This window comes from Peromyscus maniculatus, chromosome 18 (assembly GCF_049852395.1).
Source record: "Peromyscus maniculatus bairdii isolate BWxNUB_F1_BW_parent chromosome 18, HU_Pman_BW_mat_3.1, whole genome shotgun sequence".
NCBI classification, from domain to species: Eukaryota; Metazoa; Chordata; class Mammalia; order Rodentia; family Cricetidae; genus Peromyscus; species Peromyscus maniculatus.
In genome coordinates this window covers 54,061,663-54,085,388 of record NC_134869.1, presented here as the reverse complement: position 1 = coordinate 54,085,388, position 23,726 = coordinate 54,061,663, and the positions used below count along the sequence as shown (strand labels likewise).

General features: G+C 35.7%; 2 protein-coding genes and 1 non-coding gene across 3 annotated transcripts; 1 reads left to right on the top strand and 2 right to left on the bottom strand.

The window, feature by feature from the left end:
• Window positions 1-6,211: 6,211 nt before the first annotated feature.
• Window positions 6,212-6,355, top strand: LOC121823864 (small nucleolar RNA SNORA48). Its single transcript, XR_006065501.1, has one exon. It is a non-coding gene; the product is annotated as a small nucleolar RNA SNORA48 (small nucleolar RNA).
• A 1,373-nt stretch (window positions 6,356-7,728) lies between these two features.
• LOC102925559 (olfactory receptor 6C76-like) lies at window positions 7,729-8,694 on the bottom strand. Its single transcript, XM_015989916.2, has one exon. The coding sequence runs from the start codon at window positions 8,668-8,670 to the stop codon at window positions 7,729-7,731; it is 942 nt and encodes a 313-aa protein (XP_015845402.2). The 5' UTR covers window positions 8,671-8,694.
• A 12,822-nt stretch (window positions 8,695-21,516) lies between these two features.
• Window positions 21,517-22,452, bottom strand: LOC102922448 (olfactory receptor 6C3-like). The gene has a single exon (XM_006996609.1). The coding sequence runs from the start codon at window positions 22,450-22,452 to the stop codon at window positions 21,517-21,519; it is 936 nt and encodes a 311-aa protein (XP_006996671.1).
• Between the last annotated feature and the right edge of the window lie 1,274 nt (window positions 22,453-23,726).

Below are 23,726 nucleotides of genomic sequence, written 5' to 3'. Positions count from 1 at the left end.
TTGAGGAGGTATCTACTCAGTCAGCACATGGACTGGGGAGGAAGAAGGACACTTAGGACAAGATGGCAAGTAGGTCTGCTGAGCCCACATTCTAGTCTTTGTCACTGGAGAAATTTCAGTGAGCGTATGAGAAGAAAACATACTCTTTAGTGTTTGTGTAGAATGTTCCATGCATGTTTGCTAGGTCCATTTAATTCATAAAATTATTTAACTCCAAAATTTCTGTTTAGTTTCATCTAAATAATCTGTTTATTGTCAAGAGTGAGGTTTTGAAATCAGCCATTGTCTCTGAATGAGAGTCAATACATGATTTTAGCTGTATAAGTGTTTTGTTAGCTTGGGTGCCTTTGGGTTTGGAGCATAACAATTTATCTTTTTGGTAGATTGTTCTGTTAATGATATGTAGTGATATTTCCTATCTCCCCTGATTAGTTTTGGTTTGTAGTTTGTTTTGTCAGATACATATATATATATATATATATATATATATATATATATATATATAATGTGCTACATCTACTTGCTTCTTGGTTTCATATGCTTGGTATACCTTTTTTCATCCTTTTACTCTAAAGTGATGTCTTTCCTTGATGATGAACTATGTTTCTTGGGTGCAATAGAAAGGTGGACACTGTTTTCTAATCCAATGTGTGCATTTTATTGGAGAATTGAGACAATCAATATTGAACATCATTAATGATTATTGTTTGCTAATTCTTGTTGTGCTGTGGGGGAATACTATTACCTTTCTACCTAAAAAATATTCATAACATACATGTATTTGTCCATACATATACACATACAGTTTAAATAAAATATATTCATCTGAGATGACAATGCTCCCTCAAGAGCCACAGATGATCTAAGAAAAACTCAACAGCATGCCTGAGAAGCCCTCTTCCAAAATGTTTGTCAAGATGTCCAAGAAACTCCCAAAACAGTAGTAGATATTACTGTTGCTCTTACTTTCCATACGTGGAAAGTATGTCCCTATCGCTAAAGACACAGCCAAGCACCAGGCTAGCTCTAGGAGTCCAGTTGAAGAGAGGAAAGAGGGATTCTATGAGCTAGGGGCATCAAGATCATGAAGGGGAAATATACAGACAACTGAACCAAGCTAGTAGGAACTCATGAACTTTAGACCAACAGCTATGGAGCCTACGTAGGACTGGACTAGGTCCTTGGCATAAACAAGACAGTTGTGTAACTTGGTATGTTTAGGGGGCCCCTGGCAGTGGGATCAGGATCTATGCCTGGTGCATGAACTGGCTTTTTGGAGCCCTTTACTTATGGGGGGACCTTGCACAACCTTGATGCAGCGGGGAATGGCTTGGACCTGCCTGAACTGAATGTACCAGGCTTTGCTGAGTCCCTTGGGAGGCTTTACCCTTTTGGAGAAGGGGAGAGGGGTGAGGGATGAGGGGAGTGGGAAGAAGGATGCAAGGGGATCTGTGGTTGGTACGTAAAATGAATAAAAAAATTCTTAATAAAGAAAAAAAAAAAGACACAATGCACTTCAGACAAAATACCAAGAGACCCCTGAGCTGAAACTGGTTTGAAAGCCTACTCTCCAAGGACTCATATGGAACTTGCAAGGACCATGCAAGCTTCCAAAGGAGGAATGTAGTCAACAGTCCAACCAAACTGTGATACCTATGAGTCACAGCAACAACCAGCAATGGCACAATAACCCTAAGGGTGAACTAGCAGCATACATACCTTGGTGATAACCAATAGCTCACTGACTGGACTTAGGGCCCCACTCAGCAAGAAGAAAAACATGCCTGGTATTGAAAACCAAGAAAACTATCAAGGGCTAGTGAAGTCATGGATCCAGGAGGAGAACCTTCAAATGCTACTTTACTAAACCAGCATAATTCCTCACTACATTCTAAATATTTATCCTTATACCTACAGATAAGCAGTAGTTCTCACTCCTCATCAAGGAAACTTGTCTAAAAAAGACAGAGACCATTACAGAAACCCACAATTGATCAAAATTCAGAATTGTGCAGCCCCATTCCCAACTGATATATACCCATGACACAACTACACCTAAAACTCAGAGACTGTTGTGGAAGAGGAGGCAGGTTGAAAGCTTGTAAGAACTAGAGGAAGAGAAAGTTTGTTGTGAAATTCTATTTCCTAGAAATGTCAGAGAAGCTACATCCATTAAGTTTCGCCATAATGGTCACCTGAACAAGGAGTATAACAATGCACATGTTGATTAGCAGGGGAGAGGCCACAAAGCCTCAACCCTGGACAAGGAGCTACCGTCATACTGAGTATGCGGGAAATAGTCTTCCCACGGAAGATTTTTGTATGTGTGTGTGTGTTTGTGTATGTGTTTAATATTATTAAATATAAATAATATTTAAATGTTAATATATATACATCAATAATTAAGTAAAAAGAAGCTATGAATTTGAAAGAGAATAAGGTGGGGTACATAGGAGGGTTGGGAGGGATTTGAAAACGAAAGGGGAAATTATGTAATTATAATGTAAAAAAATTCTTAAAAAGAAACCATGTTTCAAATTTTAAATTTGAAATTTCCCTGAGTTTGTGCCAATTTAGTATAAAAGTGTCACTCTTCCAATCAAATGGGTATGTATTATGTTAAAAATATTGTTAAAATTGTATACCAGGTATCATTTCTCAGCTTCTTTTTTTTAAAATAAAATATTGCTTATGCATGCGCGCGCGTGTGTGTGTGTGTGTGTGTGTGTGTGTGTGTGTGTGTGTGTGTGTATGTCCTGTACGCACAAAGATATCAGTGTCCTGCTCTATCCTTGTCCTTAAGACAGGGTCTCTTACTTATCTAAAGGCTGGTGGTTAGAAGCCTCCTGTCTCCATGCCCCACATAGGGCTGAGGTCACAAGCACATGTGGTAACATCCAGCTATTTTTATGGGTTCTGGGAACTTCAACTTGGGACCTCATGCTTGTATGGCAAGGACTCCTAATTTACTGTACCATCTCCCTAGTATCCAATATCTCTTATTTTATATTTTAAATATCATCTATCTGCTTATATGTTATCCATCAATCATCAATTTGTCCACTTGCTATATTGTAATTATGATATAAGGCTGGCCAAAGTATATCTTAAATCCCAGATATCCTTATAACTTTTTTCCATGACTTCTAGATTCTTCCATGAGTATATACAACAATTTCTCTAAATTTTCAAAATCCAAAAATGTTTATAATTATACCTCCTTTTTTCTATTATGATGACTAACAAAAATGAGTGTACATGTACTATACATTATAACAATTAATAATACTGAACAAAGTCTAAATTTAGGTGTCCATAGATCATTGAAGAAAATATCCCCAAATTAAGGACTGGGAAGATGGCCCAGTAGATAAATGTTCCACACTACTCCTACAAGTTGTCCTCTGACCTCCACATGTATGCTGTGGTGCCCATGCACATAAAATAAATAAATAAAATACAAAAATGATTCCAATATTCATTCCTAAGTCACAATTTCGTGCATAGTTTCCTTTGACTCATTTATATAGAGCATTATAGCTTTTGAGAAAGTAAGCATAAGAAATATTTCTACAATTTACTCAGCTGCAGTTGCCTTAGTGATAGATTGATTCACTGGGAATACAAACACAGACCAGCAAAGTAATTATCTCCAAAGAAATAATCTTCATGTGATACAGTATTATTTAACACTTGCCACAGTGTCTCTATGATGGTCTTGAAATGAAATTTTAATTTTTTTATATCAATGTGTGTGGTGGGGAGTGATGTATGTGTATTCAATTCATATGCGTGTGCCTATCAAGCATGTATAGAGGCAAGAGTCTAACATCAGGATGGCTTTTCTTGATGACTTGGCCTGAATTATGAGATATAGTCTCTTATTTAACCTGAAGCTCCCTGTTCATGCTTGGCTGGCTGACCAGTGAGTAAGATCCCAGGAACAGCATCCCTAGGTTACAGACACACTGTATTCTGCTTTTATGTTGGTTTTGGGGATCCAAACTCATGATTTGATATGTACATAGCAATCACGTTACCCACTGTGCCAACCCAGTCCCCAAAGTGATTATTTTTAATATAACGAACGTTATGGTACTTTATATCATTATATTTGCAAAAATGAAAATTTTTGGATGAAAATTATCCTGTGATAGTCCTTGATGGTCTAGTAATCACTGTATGACCTAGGCCTGCCTGTTAATTTTACAATCCTCCTGCCTCAGCATCTTAAGTAGAGCTGTACTTTTAAGATAAGGTCTCATTATATAAATAATCTGAGTTGAACTTTTCATGTTCCTAACTCAGTTCCCAAGTAGGTCACAACCTCCTTCTAATAAACTTCAATATGATTGTTTGTGCTTTATCGTGTTAATTTTGTTATATTTATTTGTTATCTCTTAAGGGCATGTTATTTTCTAATAAGAGACAGAAAGGGAGTAGATCTGGATAGGAAAGTGAGTGAGGGGAAATGGGGGGAGTAGATGGAAGGGAAATTGTAATCAGGATATTTGAGAAAAGAATTAATTTGTAATAAAAAGAAGAGGAGTATAATTATCATTTTTCTAAAGCATATGAATTCATATATAGAAAACCCTAATGAACACACACACACACACACACACACACACACACACACACACACACACAAATATAAACCCAGGACCAGAAAATTGTCTCAAAAAATTCTATACAAAATTTCATGTTGTTCAAACATGATGACCCAAGTTGGATCCTCAGAATCTGTGTAAATGCCAGATGTTGGGGCATGGATCTGTGATACAAGCACTACGATCAAGAGATGAAAGATAGAGACAAGAAAATTACCCAAAAGCTCTTGGTCCTGGAGTACAGGATGCAATAGAATAAACAAGGAAGACCCTGCCTCACCAATGTAGAACAGACACTGGAAAGTTAGCCTCTTACCTTCTCGGGTACACCATGGAATATCTGGAAAACCAGAAACAAAATACAGAAATGGGGAGAGAGAGAGATAAAATAGTTTAAAAACTGATAAATTCAGTAAAGTTGCAAAATCAAAAATCAATATACAAAAATCAGTAGCAAGCTAAGTCTCCTGGCATAGGCCTGGAATCACAACTATTTAAAATACTGACAGAGCCTGGAAAATTTAGTGAGAGTGTACCACAAATCAAACTTGAAATAATGTCCAGGGATATATTGTACAGAGGATGAATGTGTATTTCCTAAACATATGTTAGAACCTAGGTTAAATTCCAGTGCTATACATGAACAAAAATCTAATCTAAACAAAGCCAGGTATAGAGGTATACACTTTTAATCCTACCAGTCTCAAGACAGAAACAGACAGATCTCTAAGATATTGAGGCCAGCCTATCTACATAGTGAGTTTCAGAACTGCCAGTGATAGGTAGAGAGGCCCTATCTTAAACACAAAACAAAACAAAACAAACAAACAAACCAAAAGAATCATCAAAACTAAGAAAATGATCATATTTAGAGTAACATGAGACAGATAAAAATACTTAAAAATAAATTTATTTGAGAAGATGGAGACATCCACACTAAAAACTGTGACACAAGTAAACAGAATTCCATGTTCAGTACTAGAGGAAAATATAATTAAATGGCTACTTTTCACAAAATGATAAGTGCATTCAATGCTAAATCCTATGAAAATCTTACAGCAGTTTTCACAAAAATAGAAAACAATTCAGTTAATATGGATTGCCAAAAGAGTACATATCAGGAGACATCACACCTCCTAATTTTAAATGAATGAATGAAACTGCAGAGTCAATGTGCCCAATGCACAAAAATAAATGCAGAAATCCTACAGGTGTATATGACCTGAAGCAGGGAACTTTCTAGAAAAAAATCCTTGGGGCCAGCTTCACAGCAAGATACCCTCAGCAGTGTTTCCTCTTCTATGACATAGATGACTCCATCAAGGACACAGTTCAGACACAGAGGACTCCATCAAGGACACAGTTCAGACACAGAGGACTCCATCAAGGACACAGTTCAGATATAGATGACTCCATCAAGGACACAGTTCAATCACAGATGACTCCATCAAGGACACAGTTCAGACACAAATAACTCCATAAAGGACACAGTTTAGTCACAGATGACCCATGATGATGTGAGAAGCTTCCAGAGAGGATTTGTCCAGAAACACAGGTTGGTCCCTCCTTTAAGAAATGTCCTTATAAAAAATATGTTATTGAACCCCTGGCAATGGGCAAAAAGACACCTTGGTGGTGGTGGTGTTCTTATATCAGTCAGGGGCAGAGCAGATGACAGCCCTTTGTTCATCATAGCTTGAAGCCTGGCCTGGTAGCCAAAGCTGTTTCATGCCTAGGGCACATAAAATCCTGATGCCACTGTTACTAATATTTAAACCCAGTGATTATTCTGAACCATCTGGGTGCTGATGGAAGTGATTAAAGAACTAACAATGAGAGCCCTGGGTTCTGTGGCAGGGATATAATAAATAAACATGTTGGGTATGTCATTATGTTCATAATCCCAGCCTTTGGAATGTGATGGTAGGATGGAGGTTATGAGATCTAAACCATGAAAGCTGGCCTGACTTTTAGATGGCTGCCATTTGTGGTGGTGGTGGTGGTGGTGGTGGTGGTGGTGGTGGTGGTGGTGGTGGTGGTGGTAGGGTCTTAAGAAAAGGATTAAATGGACATCTCTTTTTCAGCAGGTGAAGGATAGAAAAATTCCCATAAACTACCTGGTATCTTTCCAGCTGACATAGATGTCTCTTTTTGTGTTCAGAAAAAAAATGTTATTGCCCATTTATTAGAGTAATAACTGTAAATGAAAAAAATTGACAAGCAGGAAATTACTCTTTTTTAAATGTATTTAATTAAAATAGATTCATATCACCTTCATTTCTCCCTTTCCTCCCTGTGAGAATAAAAATCAATGAAAATATTCTTAAAGGTGTATTTTGCTTTTTGCAATTAATTAAACCACAATAAATAATGATTAGAACCATAACAAATAAAATAAATAAAATAATATTCTACAAATATTAACCTGAAAAATCAAATATTTTTCTGGTGATTTGCTATCATGATCATAAATAGAATTCTCTTTTGGAACTATAAGTAACTTGTAAATTAAGTTTCAATGTTCAGTACAATATGAAGATCTCCCTTTTCCTTTTAGCATATTATTATTTTTCTTTTTCAATTATTGTTGTTGTGGAGAACTTATAATTCCAATGTACTTCTTATAGATTATTCCCATATCATATTACTAAATGCCCTATATGTATCACTTAAGAAATGATAGCAACAGATATAAAAATACAATAAATCCATGTTCTAACACCACCAAAGTAAAAAATCATGATATACATGTATATACAAGTGCAGACACATAAAAATACATGTAAGAATATATGTGAATATATTTGTGTAACACATACATGAATTAACAAGGACGTTCAATGGCTTAATCTTTCCAAAAATGTGCATGTAATGAATATATGTATTACTTGAAATATATAAGCTATAATTAAAAATTACTTCATTTCTAATTTTATCATATAAATTTAGAAACCATTGCATTATTGTCGTGCTCATAAATTCATTAAGTGAATTTTAACATGAGGACAGTAAATGCATTAAGAATAGCATACACTTTTGTTTTTGAGATGAACTAGAACAAGGACATGCTCATTAGTTTTATGGTTGAAGTTGTCCCATGTTTCATTTGTAATCTATATCACATCAGCGTTTTTGAGGCAAATACCTTTCTCACAAGATCCTTAAAGGCTTGTTTCACCTGCTGGTTCCTTAAAGTGTAGATAAAAGGATTCAGCATGGGAGCAACAGAGGTGTTGAGCACAGCCACACCCTTTGTCAAGGCAGCTCCAGCCTTGGCAGATGTTTTTACATACATGAAGATGCAGCTTCCATAGGATATGGAGATAACAATCATGTGTGAGGAGCAGGTTGAGAAGGCCTTTTTCCTTTGTTTGCTTGAAGGAAATTTCAGAATAGTTATGAGGATATAGATGTAAGAGACAATTATCAACGTCAGAGTAGTCATAAGCGTGATCAAAGCCAATATAAAGCTCATGAGCTCTAGAGTGTGTGTGTCTGTGCAGGAGATTTGGAGCAAAGGAGCAGAGTCACATGTGAAGTGGTCAATAATGTTGGAGTCACAGAAATCTAGCTCTAAGCCCATGGCCAATGGTGGAAAAATTACCAGGAACCCAGCCAGCCAGGAGCTGATGATGAGCTGGTGGCAGATCTTTTTACTGATGATGGTTGTATAGTGGAGTGGCTTGCAGATAGCCACATAGCGATCATAGGACATGGATGCCAGAAGGAAAAACTCTGTTGAGCCAAGGAAAATCAAGAAAAATAGTTGAGCTCCACAAGCATTATAGGAGATTGATTTGTCTCCAGTTAGGATGCTGACCAAAAACCTAGGGTTACAGACAGAAGTAAATGAAATTTCCAAGAAGGAGAAATTCCTGAGGAAGAAATACATGGGGGTCTTCAGGTGGGAATCCAGCAGAGTGAGTATGATGATGGTTAAATTTCCAGTAATGCTCAGCACATATGTGAGAAACAGAAAAAAGAAAATCACAACCTGAAGCTCAGGATCATCTGTCAGACCCAGGAGGATGAAGTATGTCACTGATGTTCTGTTTCTCATTCCTGGTGGTCAGTATACAACAAATCTGATAAAATCAAACACAGAACACAAGGAGACATGAGCCACAAGACAAGCATAGATCTCTCTCTCTCTCTCCCTCTCTCTCTCTCTCTCTCTCTCTCTCTCTCTCTCTCTCTCTCTCTCTCACACACACACACACACACACACTCTCACTCTCTCTCTCTGTGTTTTGCATGTGTGATGTCTATATTTCAATTACATCTTTGAAGATACATTTTTTTTTATGTTTAAAGTCAGTCTAAACTATGTTTTTATTCTGCCACTATCTATCACCTTTACTATTTTGTAAAATGTACTAATTTCATTGTTGGCATCATTATGCTTTTCCTGTATTATTTTTTCTATTAAACAAATTGAGGAAACCAGTGGTCAACTTATTCTATTATCTACAAGAATAGTATAAACATCAAATTAGAAAAAGTAAATAATATAATTCTATTAATATTTTCTCAACAAAACAATAAAATCAACAAATGTCATTATGGTTTTTGTATTTTAAAAAGTTAAATAATATCCTTCTTTAAAAAAATCCACTATAATTTTTCATTTAATATATATTTAAGTTGGAAAATTTTCAAGTTAACTAATATATATTAACTAAATTGAAATATATATCAGTTACATATATGAAACAGCTATAAAAAGAACTGCATGAGAAGACAGTAAATAAAGATAAAAGATTGTACAGAAAAATCAGTTTAAAGTATTAATAGTTAAATTGAAAGGTCAAAAAAAGAGTAATATGCTTAGCTCCCTTAAACCAAAATCTATACCATAGTCCTGTAGCACAAAGAGAAATCACTGTTTATGTCTCTCCTCCCACAAAGCTCGGCTCCTCACAGCACCCCTGATATTTAATATGGAAACATGCAGTAAAATATCTTTTTCATGTGTTTTCTAATATCATCCAACATCTAGGATCCTGACATATTCCTCACAATATTTTAACAACACATTGCTAGATGGGAGTTTTATTGCTATAAAATTATTCAGATTATCCCAGTATTTCCCAAATGGATGTTGCTAATATGTTTCCCAGGGGAAAAAATTAACAGCATTTATACTATGTTTGCAACACATAACTTCAAAAATATTCTACAAAGTGTGGAAATGCATAATGACTTCTGGGATGAATAATAATAGGACACTAATGTATACAAGTAAAAGATTACTTCTAGCAATCACATTTAATTGGTTTGTTATGTGACCTACATCCCAGGTGATTGCAGAACTTATCTGCAAAAAGTTAGCAAAGCATTTTCGAAGGAATGAGATCTAACAAGAAAAACAATTACCTTCTCACACTGACTTTCATAGGATAGTGTTGAAATTAGGCTGATCCTATCTGTGTTACTCCATATTCTACAAAACAGTAGTGGAAATTTTTAGGCTGAGCTTTGCCTTCAGACTCCATTTCATAAGCAGTTTTTGACTCCATTTTGAGGGTGGAGGATAATTATGGCATAGTGACACAAAATATGTGTTATCCTCAACACAAGGAGAAGTCAGTTTAAAACATGAAAGTAAAACTGCAGTAGAGTTTTACTGAGAAAATACAGCAGGCCTTGAACCTGCTCTGTAGCCAAGGATTGAACTGCTTATCTCCCTTCCCTTATCACCCAAGTACTGGGACATAGGCAGGACCACCATGTTTTGTTCAATATATTTTTCCACAGTTTGTCATAGTTACTTTTACATACACATTAATTAAAAATGGGTTTGTTTTATTTTTAAATAAAAATTAATTTAAATTTAATTAAATAAATTTATTTATTTGAGAATTTATGGTAAATAATATATTTTGAGATCCTTCAAGTTTTTTTCTGATCTGACATTTTTCAAAGAGAACATGATACATTAGATCACCAATTCCCCCCAAATCGGATGGTTTCGTGTTTCTTATCTTGACCTACTTAGCTTTTCATACTATAAAGTCATGTTATGGGATTGTGTTTAAAACAGGGACCCGTGTATATTTTATGGAGACTGTTTATTGCTAAGTGAATAAGTTTTTACAACCATTTACACTATAAGTTAATGGATTCTATATCTAATGTTTAAAATCAGACATTAAAACCTAGTGAATAACCTGCCTACACACTACACACCACTGAGAAGTCTATTGGAATGTTTCCTTTCTTGGTTAAAATCCAAGTTAACAGTTATATTATGGTTATCTGTTCATTGGTCTAGCCTAAAAACTGTTTTCCATAATTTCATATACTATCATGGATATGGTCCTATCTCATAAACACAAAATTTTATTATGCATTTTTTGCATTTCCTTTTAGTGTGCATTTGTGTGAATGTGCTGCTATGTGCACACTCTCAGAATATGGATGATGGAGCACCCTTTGTAAGTCAGCTCTCTCCTCCACCATAAGGGTTCTGGGAATTGAACTCACGTCATCAGGTTTAATGAAAATCTTTATATGCAGAGCCATCACTGCCCTCTTATGCTTTAATAAAACCAATTATTTTGGTGTCAGTGTCTCTCTCCAAACCCAGAGCTCACTGAGTTGACTGAGGATTAACAGTCAGTGAGTCCCAGGGATTCACTTGTACTTCATCCTAGATAACCAGATTGCAAGCACACATCATCATCAAGGCATTTTCCATAGGTTCTGGGGGTTGGACTCGTGTCCTCATGCTTACACGGGAAACCCTTTATCCAACTAAGCAATGACAACAGCCCTATATTTTTAATTATATCATCTTTACCTATGCTCTTTAGTTTACACACAATATGAATGTTAATTGTTAATCTCTGGAGTGCTCAATAATTTCATATTATTTTTGATATTTATATGTCCACCAAATAGTGTATACTTCTTGCAGTGGTTATTTGAAATCTTGAAAGATGAACAATGCATATTTGAACTATTTGTTTAGGCCTCAAGCTGTACACTTAGATATTTATTCCCATGTTAAATGGATTTCTATAAATCTTGGGTTACACTTCCTGAACTATTTACTCCTGATCTCTCATTTCATTTATTCGATGCTAAAATTGTATGTAAAAAATATAAAGGCATAGGATTATTCCTGGAAAGTTTGCTACTGTGCTTTATTTCAAGAGGGGATCTTCCCCAGACCAGATGTGTCAGCCTCTTATAATCCCTTTATTTATTATGGATATGTAGCAAAGACCAGAGTTCTCTTACCAGCACCCATGTCAGCTTTGATGCATATGAACACCCTAGGCACTTGCACACACATACATATACCCACACACAGACACGTGATAAAAAATAAAACAAATCTTTAAAAAGTGGCCCATACACATGGAAGATCAATATTTCAAAGCTATTTTCCTTATGTACATTCTGACGATTTCATTCTATAGAAAAGAGAATAAAAGTGTGTAGAAACTTAACCTTTCTTTTTAATGTTTTTTCTACTTTGAGAATATCAGATGATATATATGGATCATATCCCTTACCTTTACCCAACTCTTTCCAGACCATCCCAATTCCATCTTATTTTTCTCTCTTACACACACACACACACACACACACACACACACATACACACACACACAAATGCACAAAAAAAACCCACACACACACATGGGAAATGGAAAAACAATCCAAATTCTGTTGACAAAAATTGGCCTGCCCAGAAGAGTAAGTGACATACCCAGTGTCACTCTACTGAAGAAAACTATCTCTTTCTGTGGTGGTTTGAAAGAATATGGCCCCCAAAGGAAGTGGCACTGTTAGGACTATTAGGAGATGTGGCTTTGTTGGAATAGGTATTGAGTGGTCCTGTTGGAAGAAGTGTGTCACTAGAGAGGGCTTAAGGTCTCCTTTGTTCAAGGTACATTCAGTGTGGTAGAAGTTTCACTTCCTGTTGCCTGTGGATCAAGACATAAAATTCTTAGCTCCTTCTCCAGCACCTTGTCTGCCTGCACACTACATATCCCACCATGATAAAAATGAACTAAACCTCTGAAACCACTAGCCAATTTTTCTTTATAAGAGTTTTCGAGGTCATGTGTCTCTTAACATAGAAAACCTAACAAAGACACTAACCCAGCAGCGACTAATTGTGCATAAATTCTTTTCTACGAATGAGACTTTGTGCTACTTACCTTACTCAATGTTAAGACATTTTCTGACTTGAGCTAATGCAAATGGATATTGAGCATGATGCCATAGCCTCTGTGGATTTGTATGGGCATCTGCCTGTTGTCTCTGGAAAATGCTCTTTTCTTGAGAACTCTTCATAAAAACTATAAAGAAACATAGTTTTCTAAGCTTTGTAACTACATTGCAGAGTATGTTTTTAGGATCATTCACTTCCAAGCAACATTAGAATGAGCCTTATAGATATTACTGTTTCATCTTTCATCAGATTTTCCAATATGGGTCAAGAGTTTCCACCTAAACCCTGAGAGAATTTAAAAGGAGATCCTAAAGGAGAGGTAAGAACAGCTTTCTACTTAGTGTCTCTTATTAATGGACTCCATATAGAGACATATTACCTGGTCATGGCCACTGCCTGCCTGCTTGTGAGCACAGCCTTGGGCTTAAAAACAGAGGCATACTACCTAATACTGCAACCCAGAATTGGGGAGTTATGTGTGACTCCTTGGTACCTGTGCCATGTCAAAAATTGGAGTCGGCTGCTGTTGCTTTTGTCCTAGCCACACAACTTAACAGTTTAAAACTCTCCTGGTCAGAAAATGAATGACAGATACACAATAAAACAGATTCAGATGGAAAAAAAACTTCTAAACAGGTGTATTTAAAAATATACATAGGCGTCTGAGAGAAAAGAAGAAGGGTAGAGAAGTCCTTAAAAAGAAATAGTGTAATTAAAAAAAAAAGCCCCAGAAAAATGGAAAGCACAAAGTGTCTGGATACTGTACATTATTGTGTTATCTCTGGGATTTTTAAACACAGAGAGTCATTTGATTGTAGGGGCTGCTTAGTTAAACTAATGTATATATCTTAAAGGTATCTTGACTTCAAAATTTGGGTCTAAGGATATGTTGCTATGGAAAAGACGCTCTGCTTTTGTTTTCACAGAAGATGAAAAGCTGTGGATTCCTTCCAGGTTAATGTTTCCATCATGGAAGACCCCTTTGTAGTTCTCCAATTAAATCAATGGCCCAGATGAACCAACATCCAGAACAGCTTCAAGGCAACTAGCAGAGACAATGCAGCTTCACAGTCTACTACAGCCAAGATGTAACCATAGTTCTGAATTTTCTCAGGATCCCCCATGAGATTGCCATGGCCCCCAGTCAACAGGAAGTAGTATGAAAAACTATACCCAAATTCCCAAAAATTGCTTATAAATGTTTGTTTTTATTCAAATGGGGTTGATTATAAATACAATCTCTTTCTAAAGAAGTAAAGGGGATATAGATGTGATAGGATGAAAGGGTAGAATATTGAATCTACTTTTAAAAAACAACTCATTTGAAATATTTTCCATTGCTATTATTTTAGTTTATTGATAAAAATTAAACTTAATTGTTATGTTGTATGCATATTCCTACTCTTGTTTAAGGTATTACATTTATGCAACTCATTTAAAGTTGTAACATATAACAAAGAAAACTATGATAACCAAACTTATTGTCATATTAGTTAAGTTTTTTATTTATAGAAATGTATATCTCAGTGAGGTAGGTAATCTTCAAATACTTCAAAGGCCTGCAGAATATGTCATTTAAAATGTTTTAAGAACTGAGACTTTTCTGAACATTGAGATATATCTGCTCCTAGAAGCACTAATTACTTCAAAGAGGATGACTGGCATTGAAAAACTCACTATGGAGTTTGCTTTCTATGTGGCAAATGCTAACCACTGAACAAAAAGGTACTCTTGCCTCAATTACTTGACAGGATACTGTACAAATGGGACATGTAGGACCCATAGGAATGTGAACACTGAACTTTACCAAAACAGGGCATGATGGTCCTTCAGGTTCCTGTTTCAAAGAAGATACTGCCAAACATTCTGCAGGATATGAGGAGAGGTGACTGATAAACATTGTCAATAGGCAAGACACTCCTTCAAATTTCCTATTTCACTAAAAAGTCTGCCAGAGACTCTAGGCCTGCAGGCTGAAGTGATGCCCCAACATTGGACAAGAAATTTGAGTGACTGTCCAGGCAGCCAGATGTCTCTATCATTTCTAGAATTTTGGAAGTAGCTTGCAAATGCACTCCCTGTCTTCTTAGGTAATAGTATATCATTCTGGGGTCTTTGATGGAGTTGAAGACTAGATAATTATAATTATGGTTTACCTTGGTAAATTGGATATGAAACTCTAGACTCACAAACATAGGATAGAGGATAGAGTATTTTCTTTAATTTCGCCAAATATAAGTAGACTAGATATTGTAACTATAATTCTTACTTTAAAACTGTTTTGTTACAAGTGATTTTACTATGTTAAAGTTAAAACCTCTCTTTGGGATTAGATAGAAAAGGGGAAGTTCTGTGGGATGTCTTTCTGTATGCTGTGACTATGTATTGCTCCCATTGGCTAATAAATAAAGGTCTTTTCGCCTATACAAGAAAGCTTACAGCCAGGCAGGAATTTCAAGAGAGACAGAGAAAGAAGGGCATAGTCAGAGGAGACATGATCTAGCCACCAAAGAAGGAAGATGTAAAAGTACCAGTAAGCCACAAAGCCATGTGGGAAGACATAGATTAATAGGAATGTGTTGAAATAAGGTTAAAGAGCAAGCCAATAGAAACTGGAGCCATAGGCCTTACAGTTTGTAATTAATATAAGTCTCTGTGTAATTATTTTATAAGAGGCTGCAGGACCTCAGGTGGGAGAGATTTGTCCAGATCATGGGGCAAAGCAGGTCTGAGAAACACAGCCAACAGGTTTATTCATTTCTATTTTATGATGTGGGTGTTTTGCCTGCACAGATGTTTGTGCACTTATGTGCATGCAGTGCTCATGGGGGCCAGAAGAGGGCAGAGGATACTCTGGAACTGGAGTTACAGAAGACTGTTAGACCCCTGTGGGTGCTGGCAATCATTTGTGAGTCCTCTAAAGACAGCAAGTAATCCTGACCACTGAGCCATTTCTCTAACCCCTTTTAGAGTTAATACCAGTACCTGTTTTTCAGGCACACCTTCCAATCTCCAAGTGCTTGACATGTGTGAAACAGATGAATATAGTGTTATAACAGTGCAACACGGGCCTTAAAGAATTACCATTTCTTTCTGAATTTCTAAAATGAGACCAGGTCCACCCAGAAAAAAGGTCTCAGGGCCCTATAACTATCTCACAAGTAACCTATGCATATTCTATGACCTTTCTTATAAGAAAGGAGGGAGCCAGGCAGAGGTGGAGCAGGTCTTTAATCCCAGCACTCGGGAGGCAGAGGCAGGTGAATGTCTGTGAGTTCAAGGTCAGCCTGGGCTACAGAGTGAGTTCCAGGAAAGGTGCAAAGCTAGACACACAAGAAACCCTGTCTTGAAAAGCCAAGGGAAAAAAAAAGAATAAAGAAAAAGAAAAGAAAAGAAGAGAAAGAAAGAGAGAGAGAGAGAGAGAGAGAGAGAGAGAGAGAGAGAGAGAGAGAAAGAAAGAAAGAAAGAAAGAAAGAAAGAAAGAAAGAAAGAAAGAAAGAAAGAAAGAAAGAAAGAAAGAAAGAAAGAAAGAAAGAAGAAAAAAGAATTGAGTGAAACTAGGAATTTTCTCTCCCTAATTCTGTTTTCTGTAATCAGTGATAGAGAAATTCACTGTTTGGGTAAATTGAAGGAACTGAGCCCGAGATTCTGGTTATGGGGTCAGTAGACTTAGGAGAAGGGTCCTGAACTGTCCTTATGGTTGGAATACTGAAAGTCCCAGGCACCTATGAAGGACAGGGCACTAGCTCTGCCATTATAAGAGTGGCCCTACCTGCTTATGGGTGTACCTCACTGCTAAAGAAAGGATTTGGAGACTCATTTGAAGGATCCACCTGGAATGCTTTTTTTGGTGATTCAAATTTATTTGGAAAATTCCTGAAAAAACTTTTGCAAATTTAGGGTTGTCTGTTGTTTGTTTGTTTGTTTGTTTTATTTTTTTCACTCCAACTTCTTAAGAAGTTTGAGAGAAGCCAGAAGCATTTGGATTTTCTGTCGTTCCAGCACAGTTTAAGCTCTTAAATTCTGTGTTGGTTCTGTGCAGCGCTGTTGTGAGATAAAGATTCAGAGAGCTAAATTTACCAGAACCTTGTTTGTAGCATTCCCGGAGAAGCCCTGCAGTCCTGGGATTCCTCATCTCCTTTTGTGCTGCCTCCTTTTCACCACTCGGGAAATCCAGCAGATCAACGGAAAGTAACAAGGCTTTGTGCAAGTTCTCAGGGAAGTGTGCACTCTGCAAGATGCTGTCATTAACTAGAAGTGCTAAATCAATTTGTGTGCCACACAGGGAAATAAAACCACAGTAGGCTAACATTTAACCTGCCTCTGGAATTGCTGAGATCATGTGTTGAGTAGGGAGTGTTTTTTTCCATTTTCCTCTTTTTTCCTGAAATACATTTTCTTGCTGTTTAATTTGCTTTTTAATTTTGGGTGGTTTTTCTTTTCCTTGAAACCATTGCTTTAATCTTCATGAAATGCAGATATAAATCCCCTTGGGACTTAGAACATTAAAGAGTGTAGAAGAAAGTTTATTTTAAAATACAGGTAGCAAACATCTGGAAGTTGCAACTTTACCTGAAGTTCAATTTCACATGCCAAGGGCCAATAATGTGCAAAAATTAAACTTCAAAAGAGTTTTAAGATTTTTAAAGCCCTTCCATATGCTAGAGGTATAAGGATATACCATGTAATATTCAGGCTATAAAATCATTGCCACGATTTTAAACATTTACTGTCTTTATTTATCAGGTTGGCTCACCTACACAGCATGTGTGCATATGGAGGTTTAAACATATATACATATGTTAATAAGAAATTTTATTATGGCTATTTATATAAAATTCCATAGGAATGTATTTGTTAAAGATCTTTATGTTAAAATTTATGGTGCATAAAATTGACTTTTCATTAAAAAATTACACAGTTTGCCAACCTTTATAAACAATAATACTCATGATTTGATATGATTTCATAATACTTAGTGGACAAATTAACTAAGTTAGTAAATCTTACCTGGAAAAGAGATGAATGTTTTGCTCTTAAGGAGATGAACGAATTAAAAAGTGTACTTTTATTGGTTTCTCAGCGAAATTTCTAAATAACTTTGTATCAGACAAATAAAATTTAAATCACTGGGCACATATGTGGAGATGTTATATGCTTAATTTCTGGGTTTTGTTTGGTATAAGAATGTGCAATGTGCATATATTTTATAAATGCTGAGATGAGCTGCCTTTGCTTTTGGAATGATAAAGTAAAGTTATGTTAGTTACTTTCCTTGTTGCTACAAAGCACTTGGCAAAAAGCAACTCAAGGGAAAACGGGGTTCAGCTGAAACGATTCAGTTCATAGTGACTAGGACAGCAGAAAGTGGGAAAACTGAGCCCGCTGGCCACTTTGCGTTTTCAATCAGGAAACAAAGAGCAATGAATGCTAGTGTTTAACAGTTTCTCCCTTTATACAGTCTGGGACCCCAGCTCATTAAAGGGTACCTGTTTAAGTTGGAAGCTCCACTCCAGCCTCACTCTCTCCCATTTCAAACCCTGCCTCCTCTCAGAAAGCTGTCAAGTGGTGGCTTCTCTCCCCCCCCCAGGTACTCAAGTATTTAAACTACCTCCTAGAAAATGGTCCACTCTGTTCTCTGTAAATAGTACTTTCTGAACTGCTACTTGAGATTATAGAAAGCTGGAGTGTGTTTCTAAATCTCTGAGGGTTTTTAATACTCTACTTTTGTTTCAAGTATTTCTATTCAGGCATCATAAAATAAAGAAAAATTAAATGAAGCCTGATGAATATGAGTGCCGTAAGTGTCCAGAAAGCAGCCATACCTTCATTTATACCCTAAGGAACCAGCAAGTAAAGCAAGCATTCAAAGGTTCAGTACAAAAATTGGGTATCCTTGTTCTCTTATAGTTTCTTTGTGTGCTATAACATAGTAAATTTTATAGTTTCACAGTCTATCTCTTTTATTTCTACAATCAAATATATATTATACATTGGTTTTTGAAATCTTTAAGAAATATTGACAGCTTGGGAAAGCCCCAGCCAGACCCAATCCCAGTACCAAGAGGAAAATCAGGCACAAAGTCCCACCCCAAGCCCAGGAACTCTTGGTAATTCTTAGATGCCCTGAAAGTCAGGGTTAGTTTTTTGTTTTTTGTTTTTGTTTTTGTTTTTTTTTTCCAAAGAGTGTAGATCTGGATAAGTTGATCACATTCCAGTGGAAGGCCATGCAAATAAGAATACTTGGGAAGCACAAATTGGCCTTAATGGTCAAAAAAACACAAGAACACAAAGCAGAGTGAAGAGGAGGAGGATAGCTCTGGGAAGAATTGTGCAAAGGAGGGTGAATTTGATAAAATGCATTGTACATTGTTCACAAAAAATAATTAAAATAATAAAGTTTTTTGCCCCTGTAGAATTTTCTAGAAATGTTACATTTTAAAATAAATATTCTGTGGAAGGATAGCATATAGCAGTTTTAATTATGCTTATATGTCCATAAAGTTTATATATTCTGTCATCAAATACTTTGGGAATTAAATTACAAATTATATTTTCCATATTTTCAAGATAGACATTTTGATAGCATTTCAAGATTCTATATGTTCTCTATTCTCATCGCCTACAAGCAATATGCTCTATTATAAAGCAACTTAAATGCAAGATTATACTCTGTAAATTTTAAAATGTGCCACACTTGTTTTGTCTGTAAATTAAATGAGCTACTCCTTTACAACACAAAAGCTAATTTGAGAATGCACTCTAATAATTTCAATCATATGGGCTTCATTTCAATAACTCATCTTCTGCCTTGAGGTCTCTGTTTTGATTAGTAGTTATATTGTGAGAAAGTTTCACATTCAAATGTTCATTTTGTTCTTTCATGTTCTTCCAACTAATGCATATTAGGAAATTTTATGTCTCATCTACTTTATTTCTAAATATGTAGAGCACCACAACATACAAACTGAAAATGTGGAAAATGAATAAAGTGTTTTATACCAATTTTAATGTATTTGAAAGGAACATCTTTTAATAATGAATAGTTGAAAAGAATGTGTAAAAGGCACTTGAAAATATGTAATTATACATCCCATTCCAATATTTAGAGTTTTAAGTTTTAAGATTTCTGTCCTAGAAATAAATATGTTATTAATTCTCTTAGATCTCATACATTGTGGTTTGATCATATTGACCCCCTTCCCCAACTCCTCCTAGTTCCACCCCCATCTCCCTATCAACCCAATTTCATGTACTATTTTTCATTTAAAACCCATCATACCCAAATATGCTCCCCAAATACTAGATGGAAGGATATCTCCAGGAATGTAGTCAACATAGCAGAGGTCACACCCTTAAAGAAAACTTACTCTTCCTCTCCCAGGAGCTATTAATCATATTTCCCACTCTTTAATCAGAATACAGGATGTTCCATCCTTCAATCCACTGTTCTGTTTTCCCTACAAATGAAATAACCAGGGTCTTCCCAAACAGTAGTGTGCTCCTGCTTCCTTGTAACTGAAGAATTGTAGTCGCTGCCTTATTCCATCTTCAATAAACATGACTTTGTCTTCATACCACTGGAGGTGTCGTGTTCTTTAATAATAAATGATGTTTTCACTCAGACCTGGTACAAAACCTTGGGGATTTTTGTGGAAATTACACTAATTGATTATTTTCATCATTAACTCTGAAAGCAAAATAACTAAGTTAATAAAGAGTCCTAGTATCTATAGGGAATCTTGTAATGTTGATGCTGAAGGAGTCTAAGACCTACAGTAAAATTTCAACTTTCTTCAAAATACTTTAGGATTCCTAAGAATTCTGAGCATGGATGGGCTCCTTAATTATCTACTTAAAAATATATGAGAAGTTGATAATTATTACATGTACCTATGGCAATATTATCATAACTTGACAAGAAGTATGTCTTTTGTGAAAATCCACCCTATTTTATTCTTACACTCTCCAAAAAACTCAGCACATTGATATATATATACTAGCAGCCTGGCTAGAAAACATGGCCTAACTAAATTTTCAGAAAGTAACTTACAGAATGTAAATAAGTAAATAAAATCTTTAAAGAAAACAATCTGAAATTTTATACACATATAATCAAAATTACAGGGAAGATTTACTCTGAAGTTATATGTAAGAACAAATTACTGAAAATCAGAACAGGAAATATTTTTATTAAGAAATCTATTATTAAAATGAGTTCAAATTGATGTAAGATTAAGTTTGCACAATTCTTCCCAGATCTCTCCTCCTCCTCACTCTGCTTTGTGTCCTTGTCCTTTTTTGACCATCAAGGCCAATTTGTGCTTCCCAAGTATTCTTATGTGTGTGGCCTTCCACTGGAGTGTGATCAACTTATCCAGGTCTACACTCTTAGAAAGAAACTGGCATCTAAGAATTACCAAGAGTTCCTGGGCTTGGGGTGGGACTTTGTGCCTGATTTTCCTCTTGGTACTGGGATTTGGTCTGGCTTGGGTTTTCCCATGCTGTCAACATTTCTTAAAGATTTCAAAAACCATTGTATTACATATAGTTGATTGTAGAAATAAAAGAGATAGACTGAAACTATAACATTTACTATGTTATAGCACACAAAGAAACTATAAGAGAACAAGAATACCTAATACAGAAATTTAATAATTTTGAGAATATAATTAATTAGATCTTAATAGAGTTCATTATTTTCAACATACTTTAATTTCATTTGCTTACAGAAAACAGTAATTTGTGTACTGCACCTTTGAATGCTTGCTTTACTTGCTGGTTCCTTAGGGTATAAATGAAGGGGTTTAACATGGGGACCACAGAGGTATTGAGAATTGCCACTCCTTTGGTCAATGATGCCTTTTCTTTTGCGGAGGGATTGGCGTACATGAAAATGCAGCTTCCATAAGAGAGGGAGATGACAATCATGTGAGAGGAACAGGTGGAGAAGGCCTTTTTCCTCTGGCTGGTAGATGGAAATTTTAAAATAGTCCTGATAATGTGCATGTAAGATAAAATCACCAACGCCAAGGTAAACAGCAGACTGACCAGAGCAAAGTAGAAACCAATCACTTCTAGGAGCCAAGTATCTGAGCAAGACAGTTGTAAAAGGGGGAAAAAGTCACATGCGAAGTGATCAATGACATTGGAAGCACAGTAATCCTGCTGGAGCAAAAGCATAAGGGGTGGGAAAACAGTCAGAAATCCACCCAGCCAGGTGCACAGCACAAACAGCGTGCAGAGTCTCCTGCTCATGATGGTTGTGTAGTGAAGGGGCTTGCAGATGGCAACATAGCGGTCGTAGGACATGACAGTGAGAATATAAAATTCACACAATCCCATGAAGATAATGAAAAAGATTTGAGCAGCACAGTTGTTATAGGAAATTGTCTTGTTCCGGGTGACAATAGACCCCAGAAATCTAGGGATGCATACACTTGTAAATGAGACTTCCAAGAAAGCAAAATTCCGGAGGAAGAAATACATTGGTGTTTGCAGATGGGAATCTACAAAGGTCAAAACGATGATAGCCAGGTTTCCAGTGACACTTAATATATATGTGATTAATAAAAAGAGGAAAATCACAATCTGGAGGTCAGGATCATCAGAAAGGCCTAAGAGAACGAACTCTGTAATCTCCGTGTGATTCATATCCTCTCCTCTCCTACTCCTCCTGTTTCCTCTTTTAAAGAAATATAGTGTAAAAAAAATGTAAAGGAGTAAGCTATAACTCATGATTAATAGCATTCTAACTAATACAGTTCTAAATTATCTGCTATAGTTCATGACAATTAGATATGGACTATTATCTTTGCATTGTTTTATTAGATATTTATGAGTGCAGCTTATTTATTAATCTCAAGTACCACAGGAGCTCTTAGGAAATTTTCACAATATAAGACATATTAGAAAATGGAAAATAAAGTTAGTAATTTTTGCTTCATGTCTAATTAGAATGAAATATTATTAAAATATGTGTAAGTAATATGAAACAAGAATTTTCCTTTTTAAATTAATGTACATATTAGAGAGGACTTCCTGCTAAAAGCTTTCTAGTGCTGTTGAAAGGTAATGACAGCTCTTTACTCTTTTATATGTAAGAAATCAGCCAATGATTCTCATTAGCAAATAAAATATTTAAAGATTATTATTTATGCTTAAGTAATTAAATTTATTTTAATAGCAATATTGTGGAATAACTGTTAAGAAAAAACATTATATATGTTACATGAGTAAGATATAACTTGTAATTATCTTATTTAACAAATAGGAAATATATACTTTAGGTATTGATTTATCTTTCAATTCAATTAACATATACAACACTTGATTCTGTCTACAAAGTTAGAAATGCAAGTATTGTACAAAGAAAACTGCCTTTTGAGTTTAAAGAGACATGTACTTTTCATTTTTCTCTAGAACACAAATTGCAAAAGTCATTACTTACCTTGGGTCTTAGCAGTTCTGTCTCTTGAACTGTCCTATATTTATGTTTTCCATTTGATCCTATTTGTACTTATTTATGAAGTTTTATGGACAGATATTTTATTTCCAAGCTTTCTTGATCCATATCAAATCACTTGTACGAATCTATTCGTCTACAAGGACACATAGAGATATGTAGAGAACTGTTCCCATTAATCTTCACCTATTAAGTTAATTCTCAGTTATTTAAGCGCAACAGTGGAGGATATGGTTTTCTTTGGATTTGATCTATAAAATCCTGAAAATTGTTGCCTCTGTATTTTATGAAGGCAGAGTTTTTTCTCTGAAGAACAGAGTGTAAAGGTATGGCTGCTCTGCTGGACACTTGCAGCACTCATATTCATCAGGCTTCATTTAATTTTTCTTTATTTTATGATGCCTGAATAGAAACTTCTATTATGATTCAGTCATCATAAATAGAGTATTAAAAACCCTCAAAG

Bases quoted from the DNA above. Each gene is read 5' to 3' on its own strand.
- LOC102925559 (XM_015989916.2), bottom strand. From the start codon at position 8,670: ATGAGAAACAGAACATCAGTGACATACTTCATCCTCCTGGGTCTGACA.
- LOC102922448 (XM_006996609.1), bottom strand. From the start codon at position 22,452: ATGAATCACACGGAGATTACAGAGTTCGTTCTCTTAGGCCTTTCTGAT.